General features: G+C 35.0%; 1 protein-coding gene across 1 annotated transcript; it reads left to right on the top strand.

The window, feature by feature from the left end:
• The first annotated feature begins 8,063 nt into the window (after nt 1-8,063).
• LOC144442189 (ras-related protein Rab-7L1-like) lies at nt 8,064-18,194 on the top strand. The gene is made up of 5 exons (XM_078131466.1): nt 8,064-8,181; nt 10,016-10,087; nt 15,650-15,831; nt 17,284-17,405; nt 18,062-18,194. The coding sequence occupies exons 1-5, from the start codon at nt 8,064-8,066 to the stop codon at nt 18,192-18,194; spliced, it is 627 nt and encodes a 208-aa protein (XP_077987592.1).
• The last annotated feature ends 8,530 nt before the right edge of the window (nt 18,195-26,724 follow it).

The following is a 26,724-nucleotide window of genomic DNA, read 5'->3' as shown; positions in this document are numbered from 1 at the left end:
ATGTTTGTGCAAACTTGGCATCCTGTATCTATTTCTGAGGCAGTGAATATTGTGAAGGTAAATTAAATATTACTATGATAACTACATCCACATACACAAAACTGACCAAAAGTTGTTCAAAGCTATTCTGCGATACAAATTAATAACATCATGATAGTGTGAGCCAATGCACTATTTTTAAAATCAAAAGCGCAGTTGTTTCTCCTCTCAAAAAGCAGTTTGACTGGCAAAAAATATTTGAATGTATCCTAAACTGGTAAAAAGTTCAAAATGAAAATCATCCTACTGGCAACACTTAAATGCCTCAATTGTTCTAGTAGATAGACACAAGCAGTTTTACTATCTGTACACAGAAGGGAATATAAAAGATCCTCTGTAATACAAATTTAATATCACGTAGTACCTTGATACTGTGATGCCAAAAAATCTACAGTAATGTCTCTCAAAATCGGTTTCACTGTAGCTTGTTTCACTAGCTAAAAATACTTGCATAAATACAAACTGATAAAACTTGTTATAAAAGCTTCTATGTAATACAAATTTTGGAACACCATACTGTCAACTAACCACTAGACTATTTTTTTAAAATTAATAATGTGTTATTTTCTCTCTCAAAAAGTAGCTTTTTACTTTTTAAAAAATACTTAAAAATCCCAAACTGATGGAAAGTTGTCACAAAAGCTTCTATGCAATGCAAATTTAAAATCATGATACTAGCACTAGATAGGCTACTTTTTAAATATTTATAATACGTAAATTATACCCCCCCCCAAAAAAAAGTAGCTTTACTGTTTAAAAATACTTGTATGTATCCAATCCTAAATTTATAGAAAGTTGTTATAAAAGTTTCTCTCACACACAAAGTCTCTAATTTTTCATGAAACAAAGTGTACATTTGTACCTTCTTCCTACAACTTTTCTCAATTTTATACCTACTCTACAATATTACAAGTATATCGACTTGAATACTAACTCTACAAATGACAAAAGTTGTTAAAAGACAGTAGAATAGTAATCCAGCTGTCAGGACACATGATTATAATTTAGCACAAAAAATATACCCCAAACTTTCAAACCCCAATTTTTTCCTCTTTGGAACTATGATCATTAAAAACAAAACAAAGATAACAGTTGTCAAATGGACATTCTTTATAAAGACCAGGATAGTAATAGCATTAAGAACTTAAGGGACGATCGCACAATGTCACACAAGCTTAGCAAATGAGCATAGTTCGTTTAGGTCAAAACTCCCTCCCCTCCCCTTAAACAAATGCTCACAAGTGTGACATCAAGCATTTATACAGGATGTAAACTATGATGAAAACTGTAGTGGTCACACCACTATGATCTATGTGATGTAAAAATGTAATTGTAAACACATTAAAATACCACCAGAAACTCAGCACAATACATAGATCTCACATTGGAAGACACTTTTCATCACCCTATCAATATTTCGGTAGTAAATACAAAAACTGTCATCATTGAAGGAGTGAAAGTTTTCTTTGCTAAAAATTCAGCAATCACACTGATGCCCCCCCCCCCCCCCCCCATGAACAAAGTTCACTTATTCAGCATGTGTCACTGTCCCTAATGCTAGCAGTATTGCCATGGTGATAGAGGTTAGTAAGTCTCCATAGCAACTATTCAGTATCATTTATAAGTTGAGAACTTTAGACCTCAACTGTATTTAAAAACCCATGATTTGATTCCAGTTTTATGCATTATTACCATTGTATCAGTGGTGAAATAAAGCTTTGGTAGATTTGTTCTCTTGATCTGGCCAAATTTTTTTTCATAGGTCTGCCATAAAACTGTTTTTAACCCTATCACCGTGTACACATTGGACAATGGCACAAACGTGTATGTCAAATAATATTGGGTCTATTTCCAAAGTTATTTTCCATCATGTTCATGCCATTGTAAAATGTGTAGAACTATGAACACCGGTTCAATATGTACAAAATCATGAGCAGATACATATGTGCATTATTCTGTGCATGTCAGACCCCCCCCCCCCCCCAACCATACACATTTAATTTTTGAGAAATTATGGCAATATTTGCTGTAAGTAACTAATATCATCAAGGTGATAGTATCACTATAGACATACAAACAAAATGTTGTTGCTTTCTTTATGGCAGTGATAACCTTACAAATAGCCACCCCCTATATTGAACTGATGGCAACCTAAATACAGCATGGACCCTCCTTTCACATTGGTCCACTAAACAGGAAATATTAACACTACAGTGGGCCCTACAAGAAATTGGTGACATAACAAAATACAAGCAGTAATCTTAAACCGTTGGCAGTGAAAACAGCTCATCACACAATCTCAGATTTGTGATGTCAAATAAAACTTACAACTGCACAAAGTACATTATGACCTCATCCAAGACTGATTTAGCAAGTCCCTGATTACAAGGTTGAGTCGACAGTTTCGTAGAGCTGTGATTAGTTTGTCCTGTGTGCATTCCTCCGGAAAGCTGTTTTCCCAGGTGATAAAACAGTTGTAAGCCTGTTCCTTTAGATTCTTGTTGTACATTTCTTCCAGTTGATGGATCTCAGATTCTATCAAGTCATCCTCACACATGGGAAGTTCCCTGGCAACATTCTTCCAGTAAAGGGGAATTCTTTGGGAGACATAACGGAATATCTTCTTCATGCTTGGAGCTTGAAAATTGAAAGCAATCATTTAAAAAAACAAACACACAACGTATTATGGGTTTCGTCAGTGAATATCACAAATATCAAAAATGCTTGATATTGTCAACAAAAAAAATTCATTTAAAGTTCCAGTAACTGGAGCAGATCTACACAACTGTACTAATACTTGACTTTTGTAGAGTTGACATCACATAATATCTTTCAAGAGTATCACACCAGCCCACTGTAAATGAGCTACACCATGTCACTTTTCATTAAAATGTTGAGTAGAAATGTATGTCTGAGAGCAAATTAAACAGTTAATGGGGAAAATAACATGAACAGGTTTTGTAAATGAAGCATTTAAATAAGATTGGATGATATCATATCATGCAATGGTGTGATAATATGTCATATTCCAGTTAAGAATCGTAAGAGGGCGCCCCTGATTTGTCAAAGTGAGGGCTAAAATTTGACCATGACTGCTGATAGTATGACAATGCATGGAGCCTTGAATAAAATGTCTGTAACAGAACTCTGATTGCATGCATTACAGTAGTGGTTAGGTATGTTTTGATTACAGGTACGTAGTCACTTATAAAACAGTAAAGTGAAAACAACAGAGAATTGAGGGGTGACTTTGTGTCTGTTTTTTATACTCAGTGTTGCAGGTAAAATCTACCTGACATTACTGTCATTTGACTGGACTTTCCCTGCCAAAATGATGTTATAATATATGGAAAACTAGTGTATGCCAGTTTTACAAGATTTGCCACTCCCTGTTAACACGTTCCCTGCCCTTAGCAAAAACACTATACCACAACACAGAAGTCAACTATTCTGGCTCCAAAACAGCTTGTGAACAGCACACCTAGTGTTCAAACCAGGAAATGTTTTATCTCTCTGATTCTGATAACTGGAAAATAGTGTACTTATGCAATAACAACATACCTTTACTGGAGTGACTCTGATCAGTAACACTGCCTGCTGACATAGGTTTAGAGCTGTCACTAGTATTCAGGATTGGTGTTCCACTGTCAGGTTCACTGCCATCAATACAATCAGTTCCCATCTTTGATGGACTTGTGTTTACTGTGTAATTAGGAATGAAATCATAACTTTTAACATGCAGTCTAAAGTTGCTGGTATAGGTAAGTTGTATTGTGAAAAGTCTCATTTGCTTTCTTTTTCAAGTAATAACATATGTCTTTGACAACCAGTATTAGCGTATGTACATAAACAAACGATACAGATATGACAGATTTCAATACATGGTACCACAGTGACTCTGTTTGATACAACCACACAGATATAAATAAGAAACTGTACATTCTACACTTTAATAGCAAGATCACAATTTAATGCTACATTTAGTCTGAATGAAATAAACCATTTAAACATATTGTAACTAGACGCAGGCGCCAATGTTTTCATGTGTGCATGGTGGTACACCAGTTCATTACATTTATACAAAATTTTGCTAGAAACTATCAATTCAATCTTGCTATCTTAAAGTGTAGTATGTGTGGTTTCCTATTAGATTCTGTGTATTTGTATCAAACAGAGCCACTGAACGGTAGTTTGAAATCAGCTGTAACGTAAATATCATGCATGTATATCAAGGGTTACCCATGCAAATGTTTAAAATGGGGAATGCAAGCACCAAAACAATAGTGAACTTCCATTCTCATTTAAAATATTTATGATATTATCTGTTAATTTCAAATTTGGGAATAACTTGAACTAGTACAATACTCTGGACGGTTTTGATACTTTCTTGTTATCAGAATTTTACCACCTAGGCATTTCATAAGATTAACGATAATTCAACTTCTTGGTTTTGACCAAGACTTCAGGTCAATGTGCTACACATGCATATAAGTATAACATAGGTGCACATGAGAATAAGTCAACCATCTTGTTCTACTTTGACCCTCTAGCACAGGGTGAAATGGTACCGAGAATTACTTTGTACACACCTTGTACTGTACATAGTTTTGAGTGTGTATTACATTGCCTATGTATAAACTTGTGAGTGTAAACTGTAACATTACATTATTTGTTTAATACTTACAATTAATGGTACAGTTTGGCCCTGCAATGACCACCATGTGATCAGAACCGTCAACTTTACATTCATTCATTCTCCTTTGTGCATCTCGTTGCATTTCCTCTGAAAAACGACAAAAAGAAATCAGCAAATAAAACAAACTCTAAATCTTACCAGTAATGTAATTTCAAGGGCAATTCAGGGGATAGAGTAAAACTGTATATATCAAACAATGAACGTATATCGCCGTAAAATTGACACACAAAGTTATTTTCATTTAAATTAATATCAAGTGGACAATACAGAAAAGTACTTGAGGCTATACATGTCAAATTGAGAGGAAGAACACTGAGCAGGAATGATGGCTCCACTCTACCAGATATGTACCTACCATTGATACAGGAGGAGACCCGGGGGAACCGGTTCTAACTTTGACACTACCTTAGGCTTGAGGTCATGACCTTTTTATGTCATGGCCTAACTCCCAGATGAAGATGGCTGTCAGTCATAGAAATATTGGAAGATATTTTATTGCACTGTTGATTGATGAAATTTGTTAATCATCTTTGTACAAATCTCCATTGGCTATCACTTTGTTATACAAGACTGTATTTTCCAACATACCCGATTTTCGTCTTTTCCATTCCATTGCGTCTTCTTCTGCCCACAAGTCTGCAGTATCACTGCTTTCAGCTTGATCGCAAGACTTTCGTTTTTGTTGTTGCATACAGTGTGAATTCAGTAGACCTTGTCTGTTCTTTTCCATAGCCAAACCTTCATAACCACCAGGTGGATATACATTTCTAACTTCCTCTCTTGTTTCGTTTGAAGGCTAGAAAGGACATAAAAAACAACATGAAATTTGACAAAACCAACACTAGCAGATGCATCTGTTCATTGTCATTTTGATTTGGTGAAGGGTTACAATACCACATCAGGACTAACTTTATCCTTTCATAAAACAATGTGAAAGGTCATGGAAAAATTATGTGGGTACTTACACAACGTAGACAGAGACTGAGTACTCCTGAACAACAAAGTACTCCTGAACAATTCAACAAACCATTATACAGGATCAATAATTTTTTTTTGCATTTTTGCAGAATAGTTAATTGTTAAATGAATAAATGAGATTGCCAATGACACAGATGTTAACAAGTTTATGTGTACACTGTGTACTACAAATTACAATGTGTCAGGCTGGCTTCCATCTTCTAGATTGCTATGTCATCAAAGACACAATTTATTTCCCCTTCTTTCGTTTTAAATAAGGATTTGCTGATGCAGTTGATACTTGCTTTCTGAAATAACGTAGTCAACACAATGAAATATACATGCATGTCTCTTCACATACAAGATGATTGATGAATTTGAGAAAAGAGAATAGATAAAATTCATACCGTTATAATCATTAATACGAAAACTTGCCCAGACAGTACATGTCATTTATATTACATTTGCAAGTATTTCATGGAATGGATAGCAATTAGTACATGTCTTTGAACAGAAATTGAACAACTTAAGTACTGTATACATATAACACCTACCCTGGCAAAATCCACTTCATCAGTTCCCATGGTAACAGGGTTGTTAGCAGACTGGTTGGTAGTGATGTAACTACAGCTGCCTTCACTCATCTCAAGCAATACATGGGGGGGGGGGAAACACTCACTCAGTTCATTAAAGTATGATGGCAGTGTATAGCTTTCTCTGAAAAACAGAAATATAGTAAAAATTGAAGCTAGAACTATTTCAGCTATGAAAATGCACTACAACATTCTATGACAACCAACACCATGTAAATTGTTCCCAAACCTTTGGCAAAATTACTAATAATGCACTGTGCATATGTACTAATAGTTCACATACTGGTAGGCAGACTATAGATGTTGTCTATGGACTAACTAACTTGTTCCCAGAGTGGCTTTTTTTTTTTTTTTTTAAATAAAAGAGTTAATTATGATTTAGAGGTCTCCTAGATGGATTAGACAACAGGGGGAAATGGAGGCATCTGTTGTTTACACACACTTGTCAGGTACTATCCACAATACAATAACTTGCTCGTGACAATGGGCCAGAGTATAAACTACATTTTGTATAAATGATACAAACATCATTAATGTCTTGTTCATTTGGTTGCTATCTGGCATTCAAGATGGAAGCCAACACAAATTTGGCTGCAAAGACACTGAAGAATAGTTGCTAAATGGTTGTATGCCAGACCGTAACAATTTCCCGCGTTTCTAAAGTTTGGGTGCAGTTTATGTTTACGTCGGAAATTGTCAGTCAACGTAGCTCTCAGCGTAAACTTCGAGTTGTGAAGCTACGGTAGAAAGATAACGCCATCTTGTTAATGTTATGTTAGTTTTTGAAGCCCTACCGTTGTTTTTAAGTCGCTAATGAAACAATCAGCCTTCAATCTTGTAGACAGAAACCAGGTCATTACACACAGTACTACATATACGTAGCTTCAGTTGCGACGGCATGACATTTCGACTCGCCAAAGTTCAGATGCGCGGGAAATGAAATTTGATGTTTACATATAAAATGCATTCTTGAATAACGACAAACGGATTCAAATGTAAGAATTAATGATTTAACCTAAATTCATAGTTTTGAAAGATATTGTAGCGTTAAAAGGAGACAAAATGCATACCTACCTTGATGCCAAGCAAGCCGTGGGCTTTAAATGTTGTTTAAATAGCGCAATCTAGACAGGTTGTAACATGAATTTCACTACAAGCTGTCACACATGCAAACCATTTTGAATTCCCGCTACACAGCTGACATTCTATAGGGAATACCTCAATTTGCATAAACGTATTGCATCATGGGACATTCAACACATCCATGAACAATAGGGATGTCGAAAGTTGATTACATTATTTTTTTCTGTATTTTAAAACTTTTTTTTAATAAGCCAAACCAAGTTGAAATGAACTGAACTGCAAAATCAGTGCAACATTTTAAACAGACACCTGGAGTCAGGTCAGGTCACATGTACTGATCACATGATAATTTGACCTGATCAAGCCATTGAATCAAACACAGGGGTTGGTTTTACTGTCGTCGGACGCTTTTGTGTGTGTGCACTCCTTGTGGAATTTAAATTTAGTGACGGGTGATCAGAAACAAAGATGGCCTTTGTCATATAAAACACGATAAGTCGTTCAAGTGAGGGATACGCTTTCGTTCAGATTTCTCAAGGTAACATTGCCGCGTCTGTTGGGAGGCTTGTCATAACATACGTGTTTTCTGTGCAGTGCTACACGTTTGGTTCGAAGTTCAAAGCCTTGCATAGTCGATGGCAGCGGTCGACAAACTCACACTTTATTTGTGATACTTTGCACTGTAGTATTACGAAATGACCGAGAGACTGTTCAAAGTGTTGATAATCGGCGATGCAACAGTAGGGAAAACGTCTTTTGTACAACGTTATGTGAACGATTCGTACAGACGAGAGTACAAAACAACCATTGGAGGTGCGCCAATTTTATTTTTTAGTTTCTCTTTTTCGTAATTCATTATTTCCTAAGTTGGTTACATTGTAAGATTTAGTCTGCTTTCTCTGACAGTAGTTGATGGGCGTTGTATGTGTGTGTCTTTTTGTCATGTTTCAATGCTCATACAGTTTATGTTCAAATTTCTGAAGGAAACTTCTAACATTTGTATTTGAACAGTGTTTAGAAAAATATTTTTAAGAAATCTGAACAAGACTTGATCTAGGATTTCCTAGTTCGCATGGCTTATTTTTTCATTTACATGCAATATTTGAATGATTTTAAACACATATTAAGTAAAAACAGTACAATGTAACCGTGTTCTGGGCTAGTGATTACACATTAGTGAATGTGTGTGTGCAGGGGGGGGGGGGACTGGGTGATGCTTGGTGGTGATTGTTTTTTACCTCAAGTCAGGTGTGCAAGTGTTTGACTTTATAGCAAAGCTGATTAGTCCTGTTTGCAGATGGTGTAAGTCAAGACTCGATTTTGACCTTGTCCAAGAAAAGGGCCAGTGTTAGAATGGAGTCTTGACTACTTGTGAAAGCTCAGGGCGGTGTATACTAAGCCATACATATATGTGTTACACCTAAGCCCACTCTTTAGTAGTCTGAGGTTACACAAATTGTGACATGACTGTATGTATTATGGCCTTAAAACTTATTTATAGCAGAAACAATTTTGCACCTACAATACTTAAGATATTTATTGTAAAAAAAAAGAAGAAAAAAATGTTGTACTTTCATCATAAAACAGTGACCATAGACAGTGTGGAGAGCTCTGCTTTGATCAGTGTTAATGTCATGGTAATTAAGCCTATTATTGAATAATTGACAGACTTAGGTTAATTTCTTTAATTACCTGTACATAAACAGTTGAAGTGTGATGTTGCTGTAAAAGCCAAAGAATGAACAATTGATTTTCTGCTGAAATGTATATGCCAAATTACCTGTGTTTTAGAGTGTATACAGACAGTAACTGTCTTGTGGTGACACAGGGACACTGTTATAATAACAACAAATAGCAATAATCAAAGCAGGTTTGTTTTTGGTTGTTATTTGTTTATTATATGACAAGGCTTGAAAGATAAGTGGGCCTGATGTACTAGTATTAATTAATTAATGGAGTAATCAAGTTTGATAATGCAAAATTTCCTCTGTTGATTTGAAAAACGTGAGAACTATGTGTAGGGTGATATGTGTGTCTACTTTTCAGATCATTTGCCTTGTTAAAACATTCCGCACCATCCCCTTGTAATTCTAGAGTGTTTTACACACACACACACACACACACACACACACACACACACACACACACACACACAGACACAGACACACATGATAAATACAGAAATAGAAATAAAGACAGCGATACATGTATACATGATTTCCAAATGCAAGAACATATGAGGGCAATTTATACCACAGTCACATCTTGAACTACAACCACTGACCAGGAAGTATTTGATAGATTATATGGCTGACAGGTTTTGCCCAGGCTTACCTGATAATGTGATATACCTCTATGACCCAGTGTTGTGGATTGTACAATTTGAGGTAGCTAAACGAGCCTCAGAGAAATGTCTTGGCTGAAATTATTTCCTAATTACAGTACTACACATATGTATGCTGATCTATATTTTGTTGAAATACATGTTTTAACCAGCAACATAAATACCTAATGGTAGTGAATTAAGGTAAACACTTGTCAAGGTCATAGACATAGCCATTATAAGCATGATATGGTGTACATCTGACATAGATTCATCTCATTACAGTGTATCATCTGACATTGTAATTCTGTTCTTCCTCAACAGTTGATTTTGCTTTGAAAGTCATCCAAGTGTCTGACAATGAGACAGTAAGGTTACAGCTATGGGATATAGCAGGTAAGTTTACTTAACAATATTTGATGTTATTTGCAAAACATGAACTTACTGGGGTATCAAAAGTTTACTCACAATATTTGTTATTGCTTGTAAAACAAGCTACTATAGCAGGTATTAAAGTTTACTGACAATATTTTGATGTTGTTTTGAAAACACTAACTTACTGGGGTGTTGCAAGTTTAATTACGTACTTAGTTTGTAAAACAACTTATTGGAATATATCAGGTAAGCTTACTTCCAATCTTTTTGTGATTGTAAAAAAAAAAGAAGTACAAACAGTCAATATTACAGTGGATTTGTGGTTGCCTTGGACTTTGATGCTGTGAAGTGACATTGACAAGAAAAACAACTGATATCACATGACTAGTGCAATGAACATAGTTTGGCAGACAGGGTGAATTATGTCACCATGCCTTCTTCACATTGTTGTTTTTTGTTTTGACTGAAATGATTTGATTTTTTTAAAAAACTTCTCCCTTTCCCAGTCAATACAGTTATATCGTCATGGTGATAATCAGAAACAGAAAAGTAATGTCTGACCCATATTATTATAGGATAAACAAAGTTTGCAGTTATCAAATTGTTATGAGCAAGAATGTTGATCTGTGAACTGCCTAGCTTGTAAATATACAAATATATTATGTAGTGCAGCCATATCATGTGAATTGATATCTGATAGCATGGCATGACGTGAACTGACCATCTAAAATTTCATATTTGTATCAAACTGGGGAGTTAGTATGAGGTTAAGGATAGGAATTACATGTGTTGGACCCCTTAACATAAACGTGATTGTAAGGAATGACATTTTGCCCCCTTGTTATTTACCAGTATTAAATTATTTGTATGCATTGATATTGAAATTCCAAATAACGTCTTTAGCAGCTTAAAAGAGAAATATTAGCACATCATGTTGATGTTGTCTGTGGAGAAGACAGAAAATAACAGTTGTATCATTCGGTAAATCTCCATAACAAAATGATATATACATGTACAGTCAACACTATTGTTTCCAAGGACTGAGCTCCTATGGTGTGTTCTGACTACCGTTGTTTACTGATCCAACCACTGTCTGTGACACACTTAGATATGCACACTATCAGGAAACACATTGCATTGTGTTGTAACAATGGATGTTCATTGTACTTTGGTTTTGAAAGTTAATTATCATGATGAGTGGTTCAGTTTTAACCAGAAAGGTCATATGATCGACCTTTAATCTTCTACCTTCCATGGTCAAACACATAAAAATAATAGTCTTCATTCTATAAGTATATTAAGCCTAGTCTAAATTTTAATTGTAGCATAAATTTAATTCACTGTGGTAATGCCAATTAAAAGACAAAATAAGAAACACTGAGCCTCCTTGTTTCTTGTATGTTTAAGATGCTGTTAGATATCTATATTCCAAAGTATAGTAATTATAACATAGTATCAAATCTGAATATAAGCATGTATTAGCCAAACTTTGAGAATTAGGATGACTATACATGTGTGTTAGTGAACACATTGTAGAAATAATATCAGAATACTGGTTGAATCCGGCTTAATCCTTAGTGTATGCAAAATGTATTTTTGTTATAAGAAAATTTGGTACATTGGTAATTAATACTAGAAACGAGTTGTATCTACCTTTGACATACATTTTTAATATAGAAGAATTTTGCTTAAATTTTTGTCCAAAGTCTATTTTGCCATGATATAAATCTATTCTTCTAGGTTTGTGAGTTTTAGTTTTATTCATAGTTACAATGTACATGCTATGTCTTGATCACAAGATGAAAAAGCAATCAATGCATGTTTACCAGTTCCTGTATAGAATTTTTTTTTGCCTCTTGTTTTAATTTACACAGGTGCCCATATATCTTAGTTGTTAGTTGTTTGTCATGTGATTGTCATGTGAGTAAACACTCACATGATTGGACACTTGTAGGATTAAATCCAGCGTCATGTGATTGAACCCTGTCATGTGATTGAGCACCGTCATGTGACAATTCGTGATATTTCGGTTATCATTTGAAATGTCATTCACATGACTTGCAGGTAGGAATAGCGTGATCTAGAGCAGTTTAATGCCTGAAGTAGGACTCGAATTAAATTTTTATGCTTTGACGTCAGATTTAGCTGTTATTAATGAACAGTTTCAGGTACATGTACTCGTCTGTAGTATGCTTTCGATTTATTTCCTTTGGTTTGTACAGACTAGCACCTTATAAAATATAAAGTTGTTAGTCGAGATATGAGATGTTTATTGGTCTATGTGCCCTGCGATGCATTTACTCATGCAGTAATGGACTTTTCATAACTGTATAATTTGTGACGTACAGTTACAAACAACTTCCTTCTAGTTTTAAAAAAAAACAGATGCAATTGCAGTTACCTGTCATTTCTGACAAGTTGAAGATAAAGTTGAAAAATTGATCAGTGTTTGTCCAGGTCATAATCTGTATCAGTATGTCATGAATTTTTAGAGTTATTTACACTTGTCATACTTTTCTGACATTTTGTTTGTACTATGCATGTAATGACTCTCATTATAAATGAAAATGGAAACCCTTTGAAAGCAAAGGCAAATTTCCCCATATTAGAATTGTCATAATGGCATAGAGTACAAATGTATATGTCAAAGTTTAGTCTAGTGCCATCCTTCATCAAATCTTTCAGATCTCTCTTCCGGGTCAGAGACCACCATGTTGGCATCCAGACAATTCACAATTTAAAGACTTCACATGAGGAGAGGTTGAAAGAAAATCAAACTTACAACTCTGCCAAATAATTTTGTACCAGTTTTAATCAGGGAAACCATATTTTCCAATATTCTTATGATTTCTTAAGAATGTGGGATAACTGGTGGCCATTTTCTTTGTCAGGAAAATAGAAAATGTATTTATTAGTGTGTGAAGTTATTTTTAGCTTTAATAGTTTGTGCTTAGATAGTTTAAGAAAGAAGATAATCAAACATTTTAGATAAGTCAAACAGTTAAGAATAAAGGTAAAAAAAAAGATTTCCCATTTTGGTGCCAATATTTATGTCAGTGGATAAAAGATAAAGGAAGTTTGGTTACTGTTTTGATCAGTACTAATAGCCATATCACTGCTGTGAGTGTCAGTTTTTACATTAATAATATTATCTGTACTAGTTGCAGTTCTCCAGAAATATATATTGATTCCACTTTTCTGCAGATTCATTTTGGGGCAAACATTGAATAAAGTGTCAGCTGTAAAATATGTTTATAAACAAAATGTGCATTACACGTATGTAATAACTAATACAGTAGTATATACCTTCCTGATGAAAGGACACAGTACTGGTTGACAGTGTTCTTTACTGAATGTACATTTGATTCATTGGTTAATGTGTGACACTTTCTGTTCTGATTAATACCCAACAATTTAAACTTTATGTCGGGAAGCAGGCTATAAATGTAAAGAGTAGAAGTAAGGTTCCATATTAAAGCTAACATCATTGTAAAAATTCAAGTAGTACATGTAAATCTATAATTAGTAGTCTGGATGCTAACGTGGTCTCTAATTAAGTCTCACTAAACCACTGGTGTGTAAATCATATAAATGACAATAATACCCTATAGGAGCTACATGTAACTAGTCTATTGGTTTGCAATTCAAACTATTTACTTTACTGTACTGGAGACAGTTGTGCATAATTTTCTTATAAATTTTTGTTTTAAAAACATGAAAAATAAAATTCAAGTATAAATTTAGACCTCAAACTGTAGCAAATATATCACGACCAATTGAACACATTTCAAATTACCTAACTTTTAAAATGATTTTAAGAGGTAGAACAGTACTGCACAGGGTCAATGACCACACTTAAAACAACGACAAAAGTACTACTAGTTGGTTGAATGATTTACTAGTAAACCAGCCACCTGCAAAATATTGATTTCAATATAGGAAGTGTTACAGTGTCTGATAATGCATGTATTGTCTAGAATGAGAGGATAAAGTCTGGAATTAAGGATACTGGCAGTGTCAATGACCTCTTGTCCAAATGGAAGACAGTTACATTGTAGTGATCCATGGTATTATAAATCTTACACTTGCATCATGTAATACACATTTGATATGTTCTTGGTTATGCATTTTAAGTATTTCATCTCAAGTTGTATTGCTAGTAATAGGGATTTTATACATAAAATAAATCATATGAAACATAGTACCTGAATGCCCGCCCCACTTCTACCCCAGACAATTTAATAGGTTTCCAAATTCCACACTAAAAGCATTATAATAATGTAGAGAGCATAATTTTGAGCTCCCCCTCCCCCAATATCTTGTCAAGGTCATTGAATACTAGTAACACATTGTATGAAGATGTAGATAGTTGTGACTGGTAGTCAGTAGTTAAGGGGAAATTAAAAATATTTTCACTAGCTGATGTATTGCAAGATATAATAGCTGGTATACCCAGTAAGTTGAAGTTGCACAAAATCTAAGAAATTTCAAATCATTTTCAATTTCTCAGACAGATATCTGCCATGTAATGTATACATGCATGCAGACCCAAAGCATCTGAACAGCTCTTCAGAAAAATTCCAGATATTTGACTTGACATTAGATCTAAAACAAACTCAAAACATGGCAGAATAATTCTAGCTATCTAAAACTCCAAAAAGAATGTCTGATTGATACAATGCTCTAGTCTTGACACAGACAGTGTGGAGGTCAAACCAGTGAGTTCTACATACCAATGTATTGTAACATGTGTGTACCATGGCTTGCTGCCGATTCGCTCGGTTGTCAAGTCATGCATATAGAAATCACTTGGTATCATGTTCATACTAGCATAAATACACACTGTACAATGTAGATATATGATTAGATATGAAACACAAAATATGTATAAGCTAACTTTTTGGAGGCTACACAGTTGTGTAGAAGTCCATTTGGGCTTTAACAAACTTGATTTCAAAATATAACAGGATAGGCCATCTTATACATGTAGTATATGGTATGTAAAACACTGTGGAAATAAATCAAACACAGAATGCTACTAAATTGTATACAGTCGCTGACACACTTGTTTTCACATTGAATGGTTGTAAACGCTCTTGGCCACTTTTAGAATAATGATCACATTCACAGCAGTTATTTCGATAATGAAGTCCCCGGGGCAGTACCAGTGGCCAGCTCTGGTAGTGGTAGGGGTGTGTGGCCAGTGCTGGAAACCCCTGGCACCCCATTTTAGATCCACTTTAGACCTAAATACATTTTCCTTAGGAGACAACATGTTGGGACAATTAATGGCAGATATGATTTTGTAAAGGACAATGGACCATATTTTAGACCAAGCAAAATAAAAAAATGATGCAAAGTGGACCCTGTTTTAGACTCTTCAGCTCGAAAAAAAAAACAGACCCCATTTTAGACCAAAGAGTTAGAAAAAGCACCCCAAAGGACGGCACATATACGTATACTCAAATAAATGTAAATGTGCTATAAACAAAGTGATGGGTGTCTATACTTTGACAAACAAACTTCCCATTTAGCATAACCATAACCTTTATTTTTCACTCATTTTTTTTTATTCTACTCCAGGACAGGAAAGATTCTCGTCAATGACCAGGGTATATTACAAAGATGCAGCTGCTTGTGTTATAATGTTTGACATCACTGCAAAGAAAACGTTTCAGAATATCACTAAATGGAAGAGAGATTTAGATTCTAAAGTCAGTCTTTCTGATGGCCGACCTGTGCCTTGTCTTCTGATTGCAAATAAGGTAGGATTGTCAATTTGACCTCGACCTTTGACCACAATGTCATAGGGTCAGGTCTACATAATTTGCATAATCTCAGATATAGATATGTCTGGGTTATATATATATATACACTGTAAGATAGAGGTCATATTCCCTGCCGGTCTAAATCTGATAAAGGCAGTATTTGTTGAGGAATCAGGTTTCAGTTATGGCTATAATTTGAGATATTAAGAGCATGTTGATGGTCTGAGAATTTAGAAAGTCAGTCACAATTTAGTGAATTTGTGAATTCTATTTAGGGTTGGATTGAGGTCATAACATATGACAAGTGAATACATAGAGGATGCCATTTCACTTTGAACTTATAAGTTATATGTAGATAAACACATGGTATTACTGCTAATAGTAGTACAACTTGTGTAGACTATCAAAAGTGCTGTGCTGTCTTACTTGGTTGATGTGTATACTATAACCACAAAAACTGGTCACCATTCATGCATTTATCATTACCTGTAATGCACCTCACTTGATTCTAAGAAAAAAAAATGAAAAGTAATAATAATAATAATTAAATATTGTATGTCAAAATAGCACTTGTAAAACATCATATATGCTAATAAAAAAAAGGTTCAAAGGCGCTGAACAATACAAAAGTGACGAAAAATAGTAGTGGAACCACACTTAAAGAGTCACAAAGGTCACTGACAATAAAAGAGTCTCTTGTAATAAAAGTCAAAGAACAGTTGTACATTAGTAAAAACAGCGGATTTTCAAAAATATCATCGATACTCTTTAGCTTGTAACCTGGCCACCATATTGAACCATAGTTTGTTTGACATGGGTATAAAATTTGAATGTTGGATACAATTAGTCTTTGATTATATATCTATTATAGTATACCATGGTAGTCATTTATACAGAACAGATGTGCTTGGGTAACTATTTATGACTTGCAAATTACAACCTGTGTTTTTTGGCTAAGGGCTGGGAACCTTGATATTACCGAAGGGGGAAATTGTGGTAAAATTGGTATAGTTTCTAATACATTATACCATAATTTTGGTGGAGAACTCTGGTAAAATGACTGGGGAACTCACATAGATTTTACTTACTTCACATAAACACTGACAACTGTTGTTGGGGGTGGGGATGAGGGGGTGCGGAAGGGACATGCATTTGTTACCCTAGCTTTAGTCTCATAATTTTTCGAAACAAATAGGGTTTAGAAGGGAAACTATAGCAAATAACTGTCTTCAACTGCATGGTTTGAGATAAAGTAAGATCTGTTTAATTCAAGTGTAAATTACAGGTATTACAAATTGTGTGTCATCGAAATTCATTGTTTGCACAAATAGGATTAACTGATCCCACTAATATTTATTCAGATTAACTTCAAATCAAGTATCAAAAAACCCTTACTTTTAGTGATGACAAATGTGTGTTTCATTTGTTTGTTTGTTTGTTTGTTTATAGTCTGACTTACCAGAAAGGCCAGTATCTGAAGACGAAATAGAACAACTAGCCAAAGATAGTGATTTTATAGGCTGGACAGAGATGTCAGTTAAAGAAGGTACAAATGTACAAGAAGCAATGAAGTAAGTCTACTGTTGCAGTGATTGGTTTACACTCCAACCACTCCAACCACTGTGGCACTCTAATTTGTAATGTGCAAGCTCATAGTAAATAGCGCCACCAATGGTGAGATTGTGTGGCCAAGTTAAGACTACAGTCATTTATAGTCACAAGTGTTACCTAGATATTATTCCTCAATATTTTTCTTTGTTCAGCCAAGCAAAATATGAGTTACCTAAGGAGCCTTGTCACTATGGAAAGAAAAGACATGACAAAACCTTAGGTCATAACTATTTTCTGGTTGAATGAAGGTATAACATAGATATGCCTCCATAAGCATAATTTACGAAAAATCATGAAAAAGAGTTATGGCGATTTTGAATGTTTTGACTCGTATTTTGAGTGCCACAGAACCAGTCATATATGTATATACACACGTCATGATGTGGAACGACTAGGTTATAAATTCAACTTGAATAATATACGTAATTCATTGCAAGCCACATTACCAAGTGCTAAATGCTAAAATGGGTCTTTCTCAAAATGAATCATATCAGGATTATCACATAATAATTTACAAACATTTTTGGTGTGTTATGTAGTTAGTCTGTTTTTACACATTTTTTTTTTTAACTTTTAACTTCTGTTTTTTTTTTTTCATCTGTGTTCCTCTTCTTAGATTTCTAGTAGATGAAATCTTAGCTGCCAACAGTATGAACGCTAACTCTGTTGATGACCACAAAGAGGCTGGGGGCCACATCAAAGTCAAGAATGATAAAGAAAAGGTTGAAGGTAGAAACTGTACCTGTTGACCTTTGACCTGTTGTGATAGTGGAAACCCTTATAATGGAATTGTATATAACCAGTACTTGCATATCTTCGTCTGAGTGGAGAACAGACCAAGCCTCTGAAGGACAGTACCCAAGTAATTGATTTCGTAAAGTGCAGTATACTCGTCGGTATTAAAGTTTATGGTGACAAGGTTCATGCCAAAAACTGCTACTTACAGTGTCGGGATTGGAACTCAGTTTTACGAAGATATGTAACTATGATCACAGTGATAATATTATGTCCTTAATTGACAGATATCTGCTAGCTAACAAGATTTGTTGTCTCCCTGTCTGCAAACGGTATCTATACCAAACAGTTGTCTTCTAGCTGTAGGCTGTCTTGTGTCCCTGTCTACCACACTGTGTATAATTGACAATTGTCTGCTAACTAACAGGTTTTCTTGTGTCGCTGTCCACCACACTGTGTATGATTGACAGTTGTCTGCAAGCTATAGGCTTTTTTGTGTCACTGTCTACCAGACTATGTCCATAAATGACAAATGTCTACTAGAGAGTAGGCTATTGCCTACTGCATTTTCAGTAATGGTCAATGATTGACTAATTTCTGATTTGGTAATTGGTTTGCACCAATCAGGGTCTAGGTCTTTCTATAGTATTTCTCCAGATGTCAAGAACACTCAAATTTATTCAGGTGTATTTTGCTGGCAAGTCAAAGTATTAATGTAAGGCAGCTCTCAATTGGCTGGACCACAACTACAATGTTGAATTTGTCATTTCATGACCAATAAGTGGTGATGTAACATTCATTTTGGCAGGTTGATTGGAATTGGAATTGGAGGGGGTGGGGATGGTGAATGTAAGTGCATAACTACCTTCATCATCTACCACAGACATTTTTAAGGGGATAAAAACACCAAATGAATTTACAGAGAAAGCATTAATTTCATTGCAAGTAAAATATTTGTAGTCTTTTTTTTTTTTTTAAAGCACTCTTTGTCATAGAGGTAAATACACCTTTTCTCAAGTATTATTAAACTTACAGGTGGACTATAAATATTTGTTACTTCAATCTAATAGCCATTCTTATATAAAGGGAATTTTACTTGTAAAGTACTGTTGGACTTTAAAATAAGTCAAGTTTTTAAAGTGATGTCAGGGAGAGTCTATCTCTACGTATAGTATAATATATCCCAAGTCCATCATGTCCAATACTTAGGTCATCTCAAGAGGCTTTGCAAAGCTAACATGGAATTTTCGCCAAAAGTTGAAATCTTGAGAAAAGATTTAATGTATAGAATTTGTAACTTTTTTAGTTTTGAACTTTGAATCTGCCGCATTGAAATCCATGTAGAAGAATATAGTATGATAGGAGAATTATAAATATTGGGATTGCAGAAAAGTTAGTCTATGTGGTCCAAATAGATAAATGTATTCTTTCATGTTTGCTGTTTATCCTATGGCAAGTCTAAATGCATGGAAATATTGTCACCGTACTCATTTAATTCCCCAAATATAATATTCAAGTTTTAAAAGGCCCAGTAGCTGTAACATGTAGCTGTTTTCATTAATTTTTTACCTAATGGAATATATCAAAACCTTAGAATTGAAAAGGATCACTCCTTCTAATATGCCGTCTGCTGCCATATGGTGTGATCTTTGAAAGAAGTGTCACAAAATGGCACCCCACATGACAAGAAATGTTGGCTAAAAATCACATGGTAGTATACATACATGAAGCAGTTAACTAAATGTGGGTAAAAAGAACACGCTCAGTTCCGAACAATTATGTGATCTGAAGTAAAGTTTAACAGAATGCTTTGACTGGGTCAGAATGCAAATAATATTTGCTGTGAAACACTGGTAAAAAGACAATTTTACTGTCAATGGATGCTATAGTACTCAACTATCATAAGCCCACACTTCAGATCCAAAAAACTGTCTCTGAACAGCACCCCTAGTGGCGTATACCTCATAATCTTTTGTCTTTCTGAGTTCTGAAATATGGTACTTGAATCACCTGTCAACTAGCACTAGTGTATGATGGCACTGTGTTTGTTTGACACGTTATAAACAGTACAAAACTGTCTGGATAGTAAACTTATTTATCAGAAAATTGTAAAAAAAAACCAGGGAATTGCTGATCACATTTTGATCAATGTGTGATCATACATTGTACTGGTACTTTAGCAAGTACACTGTACAACATATAAACAAGATAAGATAAACATATACAAGAATGGAAATTATGAAAAATGTTTTGTCAACATTTGGTAATATGTAGCCTACTTGTAGACTTGAGAATGGCTATCGCTACACTATTCCGCTATCCTAACTGACATTTTGAATTTTTGAACTTCGAAAATTCAAAATGTCAAAATTAGGAGAGCAGAATAGTGTAGAGATAGCTGTTCTCAAGTCTACAGGTAGGCTAGGTTATATGTTGTGCCTATGTTAAATTGTAATTATGTGTTTACATATCGGAATCAGTGACCCCAGGTAGCAATTTTATTACAGGTAGTCATGCTGATTTTTGTTGTTGTTTCTTTTGAAAAGAGCTGTACATATCTGAGATAATCATGATAGCTTATCCAGTCATGTTATGGGAAAAAAACCTGGTGCATTGTATTCACTGACAGGGTACTAACTTACAAATAACAGGGGAAGTTCCGTACACTTTTAGGCTTACAATTTATGTGCTGCCAATTTGGACATCATCAAATTATATACCCAGGTCAGATTAGGATTAACATTTCGGTGTGAAAGACAGTTGTCTGGTAGAGATATAGACAAAATTTCGTCTAGAATTAAAGAATGATTCTATCTAAGCCTCATAGTGCCACTGATAAGATAAAACACTCAAAATGTGAGAACCTAGGATTGAAGCATTGGCCTTTAATGACTACTATAATGATGATACATGCATTATCTTTCTGCAATGTTAGTCAACTTCTACTAATTATAACTTACAGTACATTAGGGTAACTGAGACCAACGTTACAATTGTATATTCTTCCCTACTCAGTTTTTTGTGATTTTTATTTGTTAAACATTCTTTCTACCAGGGGTTATTTGTTTTTACACAAAATACAACAAGTTTGGACTTTAAAAATGACACAAGGTACAAGTAAATACCTCATAAAACAAATGGGTATATTGATTTAAAATAAAGTGGTCAATGAAATAGTCAAGTTGACTTATATGGCCAATAATTTATGACAAAATTTACAAAAAGATAATTTCCACCTTTTAAAGTACCACATTTATGTAGCAAACTCTTTTGCTATCAGCATTCATAATAAATAACCCAAGTCATGTTAGATTTTAAAATGAAATATTTGTGGGCACTTAGCGACAGCAATGTGGGAATGCCCTCGACGAAGAATTTTTCAGTCTAAACTCATGTCTGTTATAATTGTATGTTCATACTAGAATGTACTACTGGCGATTTTTTCCTGCACTTTTAAAAATACTTCACTATTTTGGGATACATGTCCCTGTGGTCGTTACTAAGTACTTTTTTTGTGTAACTTAACTTTCCAAAAACACAGTAGTATGGTAAACATGTACTTTGAGATGCTGTCACTACATAGTCACTTCAAAACAAGATTCCAAAAAAAGTAACTTTATCAGTATATTGCTGTCACTTTTCTTAATGAATTTGTAACTTAACATGAAATTCTTTTCTTTTGTCACAAGTTTGTGTTTGTGTTAACTTTCAAGCTTTCTGTAAATTTAGTTGTATTTAAGTTTGATTTGCATGAAATTTAACAGTCAAATTTTGGTTACATTTTGTTATTACGCCAGCCACGTCTTTTGAATTGCCGCTGACAATGTTGTGATGGGGAGTCTGGGCCTATTTTCAAGCTAGTCTAGTTCCTATACATGCTATGATCATCTTGATCATCTCCACTTTATAGTCATCGAATGGCTTTCTTTAGCATGACATTCTGTTCTTACCACCACCACCACTAACAGCATTAGTTATGCTGTTAGAGCATTGCTACAAACATAAATGGCGTTATCACGTCCACATGTGACTTACTTTCAAACTGAAGTTTGAGTTTGTAGTCAACTGAATGAAGTAACCAATTACAACTGCCTGCCAGTGTGTGATAGATTACTACTGACATGCACTGTTCACCCTTTTACCACCACAAGGTTTAGCTAGATTTTCAGTAAAATTTGTCCATCTACTGGTAGTAGCTAGAGTAATTTTAAGCTATTTCTGTCCCAGTCAAAACCCTAACTTCCTATCGGCTTGATTACATATGTGTACATCCACTCTAGTAGTGTGTGTCCTGGTTGGTCAACTTTTACAATTCTAGGATTGGTAAGACCAAATCCTTATCAAGTAACTCACATGAAATCGCGATATGGACACTGGGAGAACATACAAAGAATATATGTGTTGGTCACAGTCAAAGCCTGCACTTTGAAATGATGAGATAGGCATTATTGATTCTACATATCTGCATGTACTTAGTAATATTCTGTATAAAGAAGAATTAATAAGAAACGTGGTGAGAGGGATATGTGACTGTTGACCCTTAACCTTTGACCTGTGAGCGCTTAAGGGTACACCTCTGTAGAAATTTAAGCCTTTTTTTTTTGTAATCAGCAAGTTTTACAGAGAATTTCATATTTTACTTCTTTAATTTCATGTGTAGTTACTTACAGAGATAGAGAAATATGTAGTTACTTACAGAGCTAGAGAAATATGTAGTTACTTACAGAGAAATTTGTAGGTGATACAGTCTCTGTTGTATTTAATCAGGGTCCCTTAACAACATAGATGCATGTTGTAAGACAGTCATTGTTATATAATGGACAATGCTAATGTTCTTGGAAAATTTTTATCATAAACTATTTGTAATAAGTAATGTGTGTATTGGTTTTATCATATTCTTCATTTTGTCCTTATTCATGCACAAAAATGTGTGCAATTATTGACTTAATATTTATTGAACATGATCAATTATTTCTTCATTGATGTACATGTGGTTGTAAAACAATTGGGATGTTCATCTATTTAAATTTTAGGGACTCTTTCAACCAGTATTGTGAAGGGTGGACTCGCTAATGTAGAGGTTTATATTCCTTCCCACTTTCTAACCATTGGGGCGCTCTACACTTTAGTCACACTAAAGAACGTCACTGGGTGATCAGAATGTGATTCCTTGCCATACTCAGCTTTGATATTTTAATTACTTTTAGTTTTATCATGTGTTTTAATACCTGTAGATTTATAAGATCTTGTGTCTTTTTAATTCTTTGATTGAATTTTTGTATTATTTTCTCTCTTTTTTTTTTGAAATAAAAAACAACAACTTATAATCTAACATTTCAGAAAACCATGTTGATTTTTTTTTTTGCAAGGAATTTTGTAGTGGATGTCATTCTGTACAAGTACTGCTAGGTGTTATGTGTTAATGAGTTCAGTGAAAAGTTGGTGCATAGTATTGAAAATCATGTGAGGTGATGTACTCTATTCTCCAGAGTATAGTAAGTTTTATCATAGATCTTGAAGCGGACCCGTCTGCTCCAAGATCCATGGTTTTATAGAATGACAACACTGCGTTTAGTCTGTAAGGTATGCTGTGATACAGTGCCCTCACTCATCAGTGAACCCCTTTTTAGCACAACTGAACTGAGGTTCAGTAGTGCTATAGGGATCGCCCGGCGTCTGTCTGTGTGTGTGTGTGTGTGTGTGTGTGTGTGGATGTGTGTGTATGTGTGTGTAAACAACTTAAAGTCAAAAACTGCTGAACCGATTTCCATGATATTTGGTGGGTCCATTACCTTGGGTGTCTAGTTGGGAAATTGTTCAAATCAAAATGATTGCATCACAGGTGTGTGATTTGGGTCAAAAAATGTGATTTTTGGTCAAAAAACTTAAACTCAGAAACTACTTGGCAGATTGGTGCGAAATTTGGTGGGAAGATTATTTAGGAAGTGTAAAGTAAGATTTGTTCATGACATGATGATTCCATCAGTGATATGCAAATTAGGGCTAAAAATGTGTCTTTTTGGTTAAAAATCTATAATTCCAAAACTACTGAGCAGATTGGGCTGAAATTTGATGGGGATGCATCTAGGGATGTATGGATGAAGATATATTAAGCATACAATAATTCCATGAGTGATATGCAAATTAGGTGTAAGAATGTTCATTTTTGGTCAAAAACTTATATCTCAAAAAGTACTTGGTCAATGAGTCCGAAACTTGGTGAGATGGTTCCGGAAGTGGTATTCTGCAGATTTTCTTCAAATTTTTTTGACAAAATTGACCCCAGCAACCATGACCACACCCTTAGCAACAACCAAATGGTAGTATACTTTGGTCAAATAACAACATCATCTGGTAGGCAAGTGAGTAAACATTCAAAATATGTATGCAAATACCCTAGCAACCATGACCACGCCCATAGCAACAGCCAAACGGTGGTGTTTTTCACGAAGATAACAACAGGGTTTAATAGATAATTGAATAAACATTCAAAAATGTATGTAAATTTGCATAGCAACAAGACCACACCCATAGCAACAGCCAAATAATCACATGTATTGCAAAGATAACAGGAATAGAAAGACAAATGAATAAACATTCAAAAAATGTATGCAAATACCCTAGTAACCATGACTACGCCCATAGCAACAGCCAAACGGTGGTGTATTTCACAAAGATAACAATGAGGTTTAATAGACAATTGAATAAACATTCAAAAAATGTATGCAAATACCCTAGCAACAAGACCACGCCCATAGCAACATCCAAATGATCACGTGTATTGCAAAGACAATATCAGGAATTCATACATAAGTGAACAAAAACTTACATAAATGTATGCAAATATATCTAACAACATGACCACACCCATAGCAACAGCCAAATGATAGCATTTATCGTAAAGATAGCAACATGGTTGGATAGGCAACTGGATAGTTATTCAGCAAATGAACACCTATTGTTAGCATGGACTAGCATATGGATAAACATTTTTAAAAACTGTACAGTTGTGCTACAACGCCATTGGCGGTATTTTTCACAAATAGAGCAGACTGGCCAGGGTTGAGCAACATGATGCATCTTACAGTCTGCACTGCATTGTGACAGTTGTAATGACTAGTTAAGGTAAGATGGCAGATATTGGAATGGCAAAAACTACTAACACTGTGCCCATTACATGTAAAGAGAATGAATACCTTGTGAAAGTGAATGAAACTAAGGCATTTTATATCATCCAAGTTTTTTTTATAAAACATAGTAAATTCACAAAGTGATTCCTTCCTCTTTAAGCCAACTTAATAGGCCAATGCCATACAACCCTTTTCAGCGAGACACCAATAATAGACTTAAAAGATTCACCACTGCATACACACTGTGTGTTCTTTACTGTGTAAATTATGGATAACAGGAGAACCAACAACGATGAATATTTCAGCCTCCACTGAAATATTATGGTCCCCATCCCTTTTAGCCTATTTACTGTGCTGTTGAGATACATCATTAGCTGGTCATACCTCCTATAGCCCTCGTAGCCTGTTTACTGTGCTGTTGAGATACATCATTAGCTGGTCATACCTCCTATAGCCCTCGTAGCCTGTTTACTGTGCTGTCGAGATACATCATTAGCTGGTCATACCTCCTATCGCCCTCGTAGCCTGTTTACTGTGCTGTTGAGATACATCATTAGCTGGTCATACCTCCTATAGCCCTCGTAGCCTGTTTACTGTGCTGTTGAGATACATCATTAGCTGGTCATACCTCCTATAGCCCTCGTAGCCTGTTTACTGTGCTGTTGAGATACATCATTAGCTGGTCATAACTCCTATAGCCCTCGTAGCCTGTTTACTGTGCTGTTGAGATACATCATTAGCTGGTCATACCTCCTATAGCCCTCGTAGCCTATTTACTGTGCTGTTGATGAGATACATCATTAGCTGGTCATACCTCCTATAGCCCTCGTAGCCTATTTACTGTGCTGTTGATGAGATACATCATTAGCTGGTCATACCTCCTAGCCTTCGAATCATCTACTTGTCTTGAGAACATTTTCAAAGCTGGTAATAACATATTGAAAGTACTTGCCCAAAAACAATAATGACCTTTGGGGATGTGGCTACCTCAGTCATATGAAAATGTTCTCAAGACATGCAGAGGATGTAAGGGCTAGGAGTGTGACCAGCTACTATGCATCTCGATGCATAGTGCAGTAAACTGGCTACATCCCTTTCAATGTGGTGACTCACACACACAAACTCATTCTTTTTAATCACTGTGACCAAATTTAAAATGTTGAAGATGAAAGAAAGTGGTTTTGTTTGCTATGACTCTAATCTACACTAACTCGTGTCTGTTTAAGAAAGGGATGAGTCTCTTATGACTGCATTCAAAAGAAATTGCTTAGTGTGACATAGAGGGCGCTGTTCACATATATGTAAAGTGCAAACAACAGTTTCGATGAAGAAGTGCAATGAAACACACACAACCTAGTATCAAGTCTTTATTAAACTTTATTTTCATATATTTTGATAAGAGATAAACTGACAT

The sequence above is a fragment of the Glandiceps talaboti genome, chromosome 1 (assembly GCF_964340395.1).
Source record: "Glandiceps talaboti chromosome 1, keGlaTala1.1, whole genome shotgun sequence".
NCBI classification, from domain to species: Eukaryota; Metazoa; Hemichordata; class Enteropneusta; family Spengelidae; genus Glandiceps; species Glandiceps talaboti.
The sequence above is the reverse complement of the archived record's forward strand: the minus strand, read 5'-3'. Positions and strand labels throughout refer to the sequence as shown.

Coding starts and splice junctions, on each gene's coding strand:
- LOC144442189 (XM_078131466.1), top strand. CDS start 8,064: ATGACCGAGAGACTGTTCAAAGTGTTGATAATCGGCGATGCAACAGTA. Junction 15,832..17,283: donor GTCTTCTGATTGCAAATAAG/GTAGGATTGTCA, acceptor GTTTGTTTATAG/TCTGACTTACCAGAAAGGCC. Junction 17,406..18,061: donor AATGTACAAGAAGCAATGAA/GTAAGTCTACTG, acceptor TCCTCTTCTTAG/ATTTCTAGTAGATGAAATCT.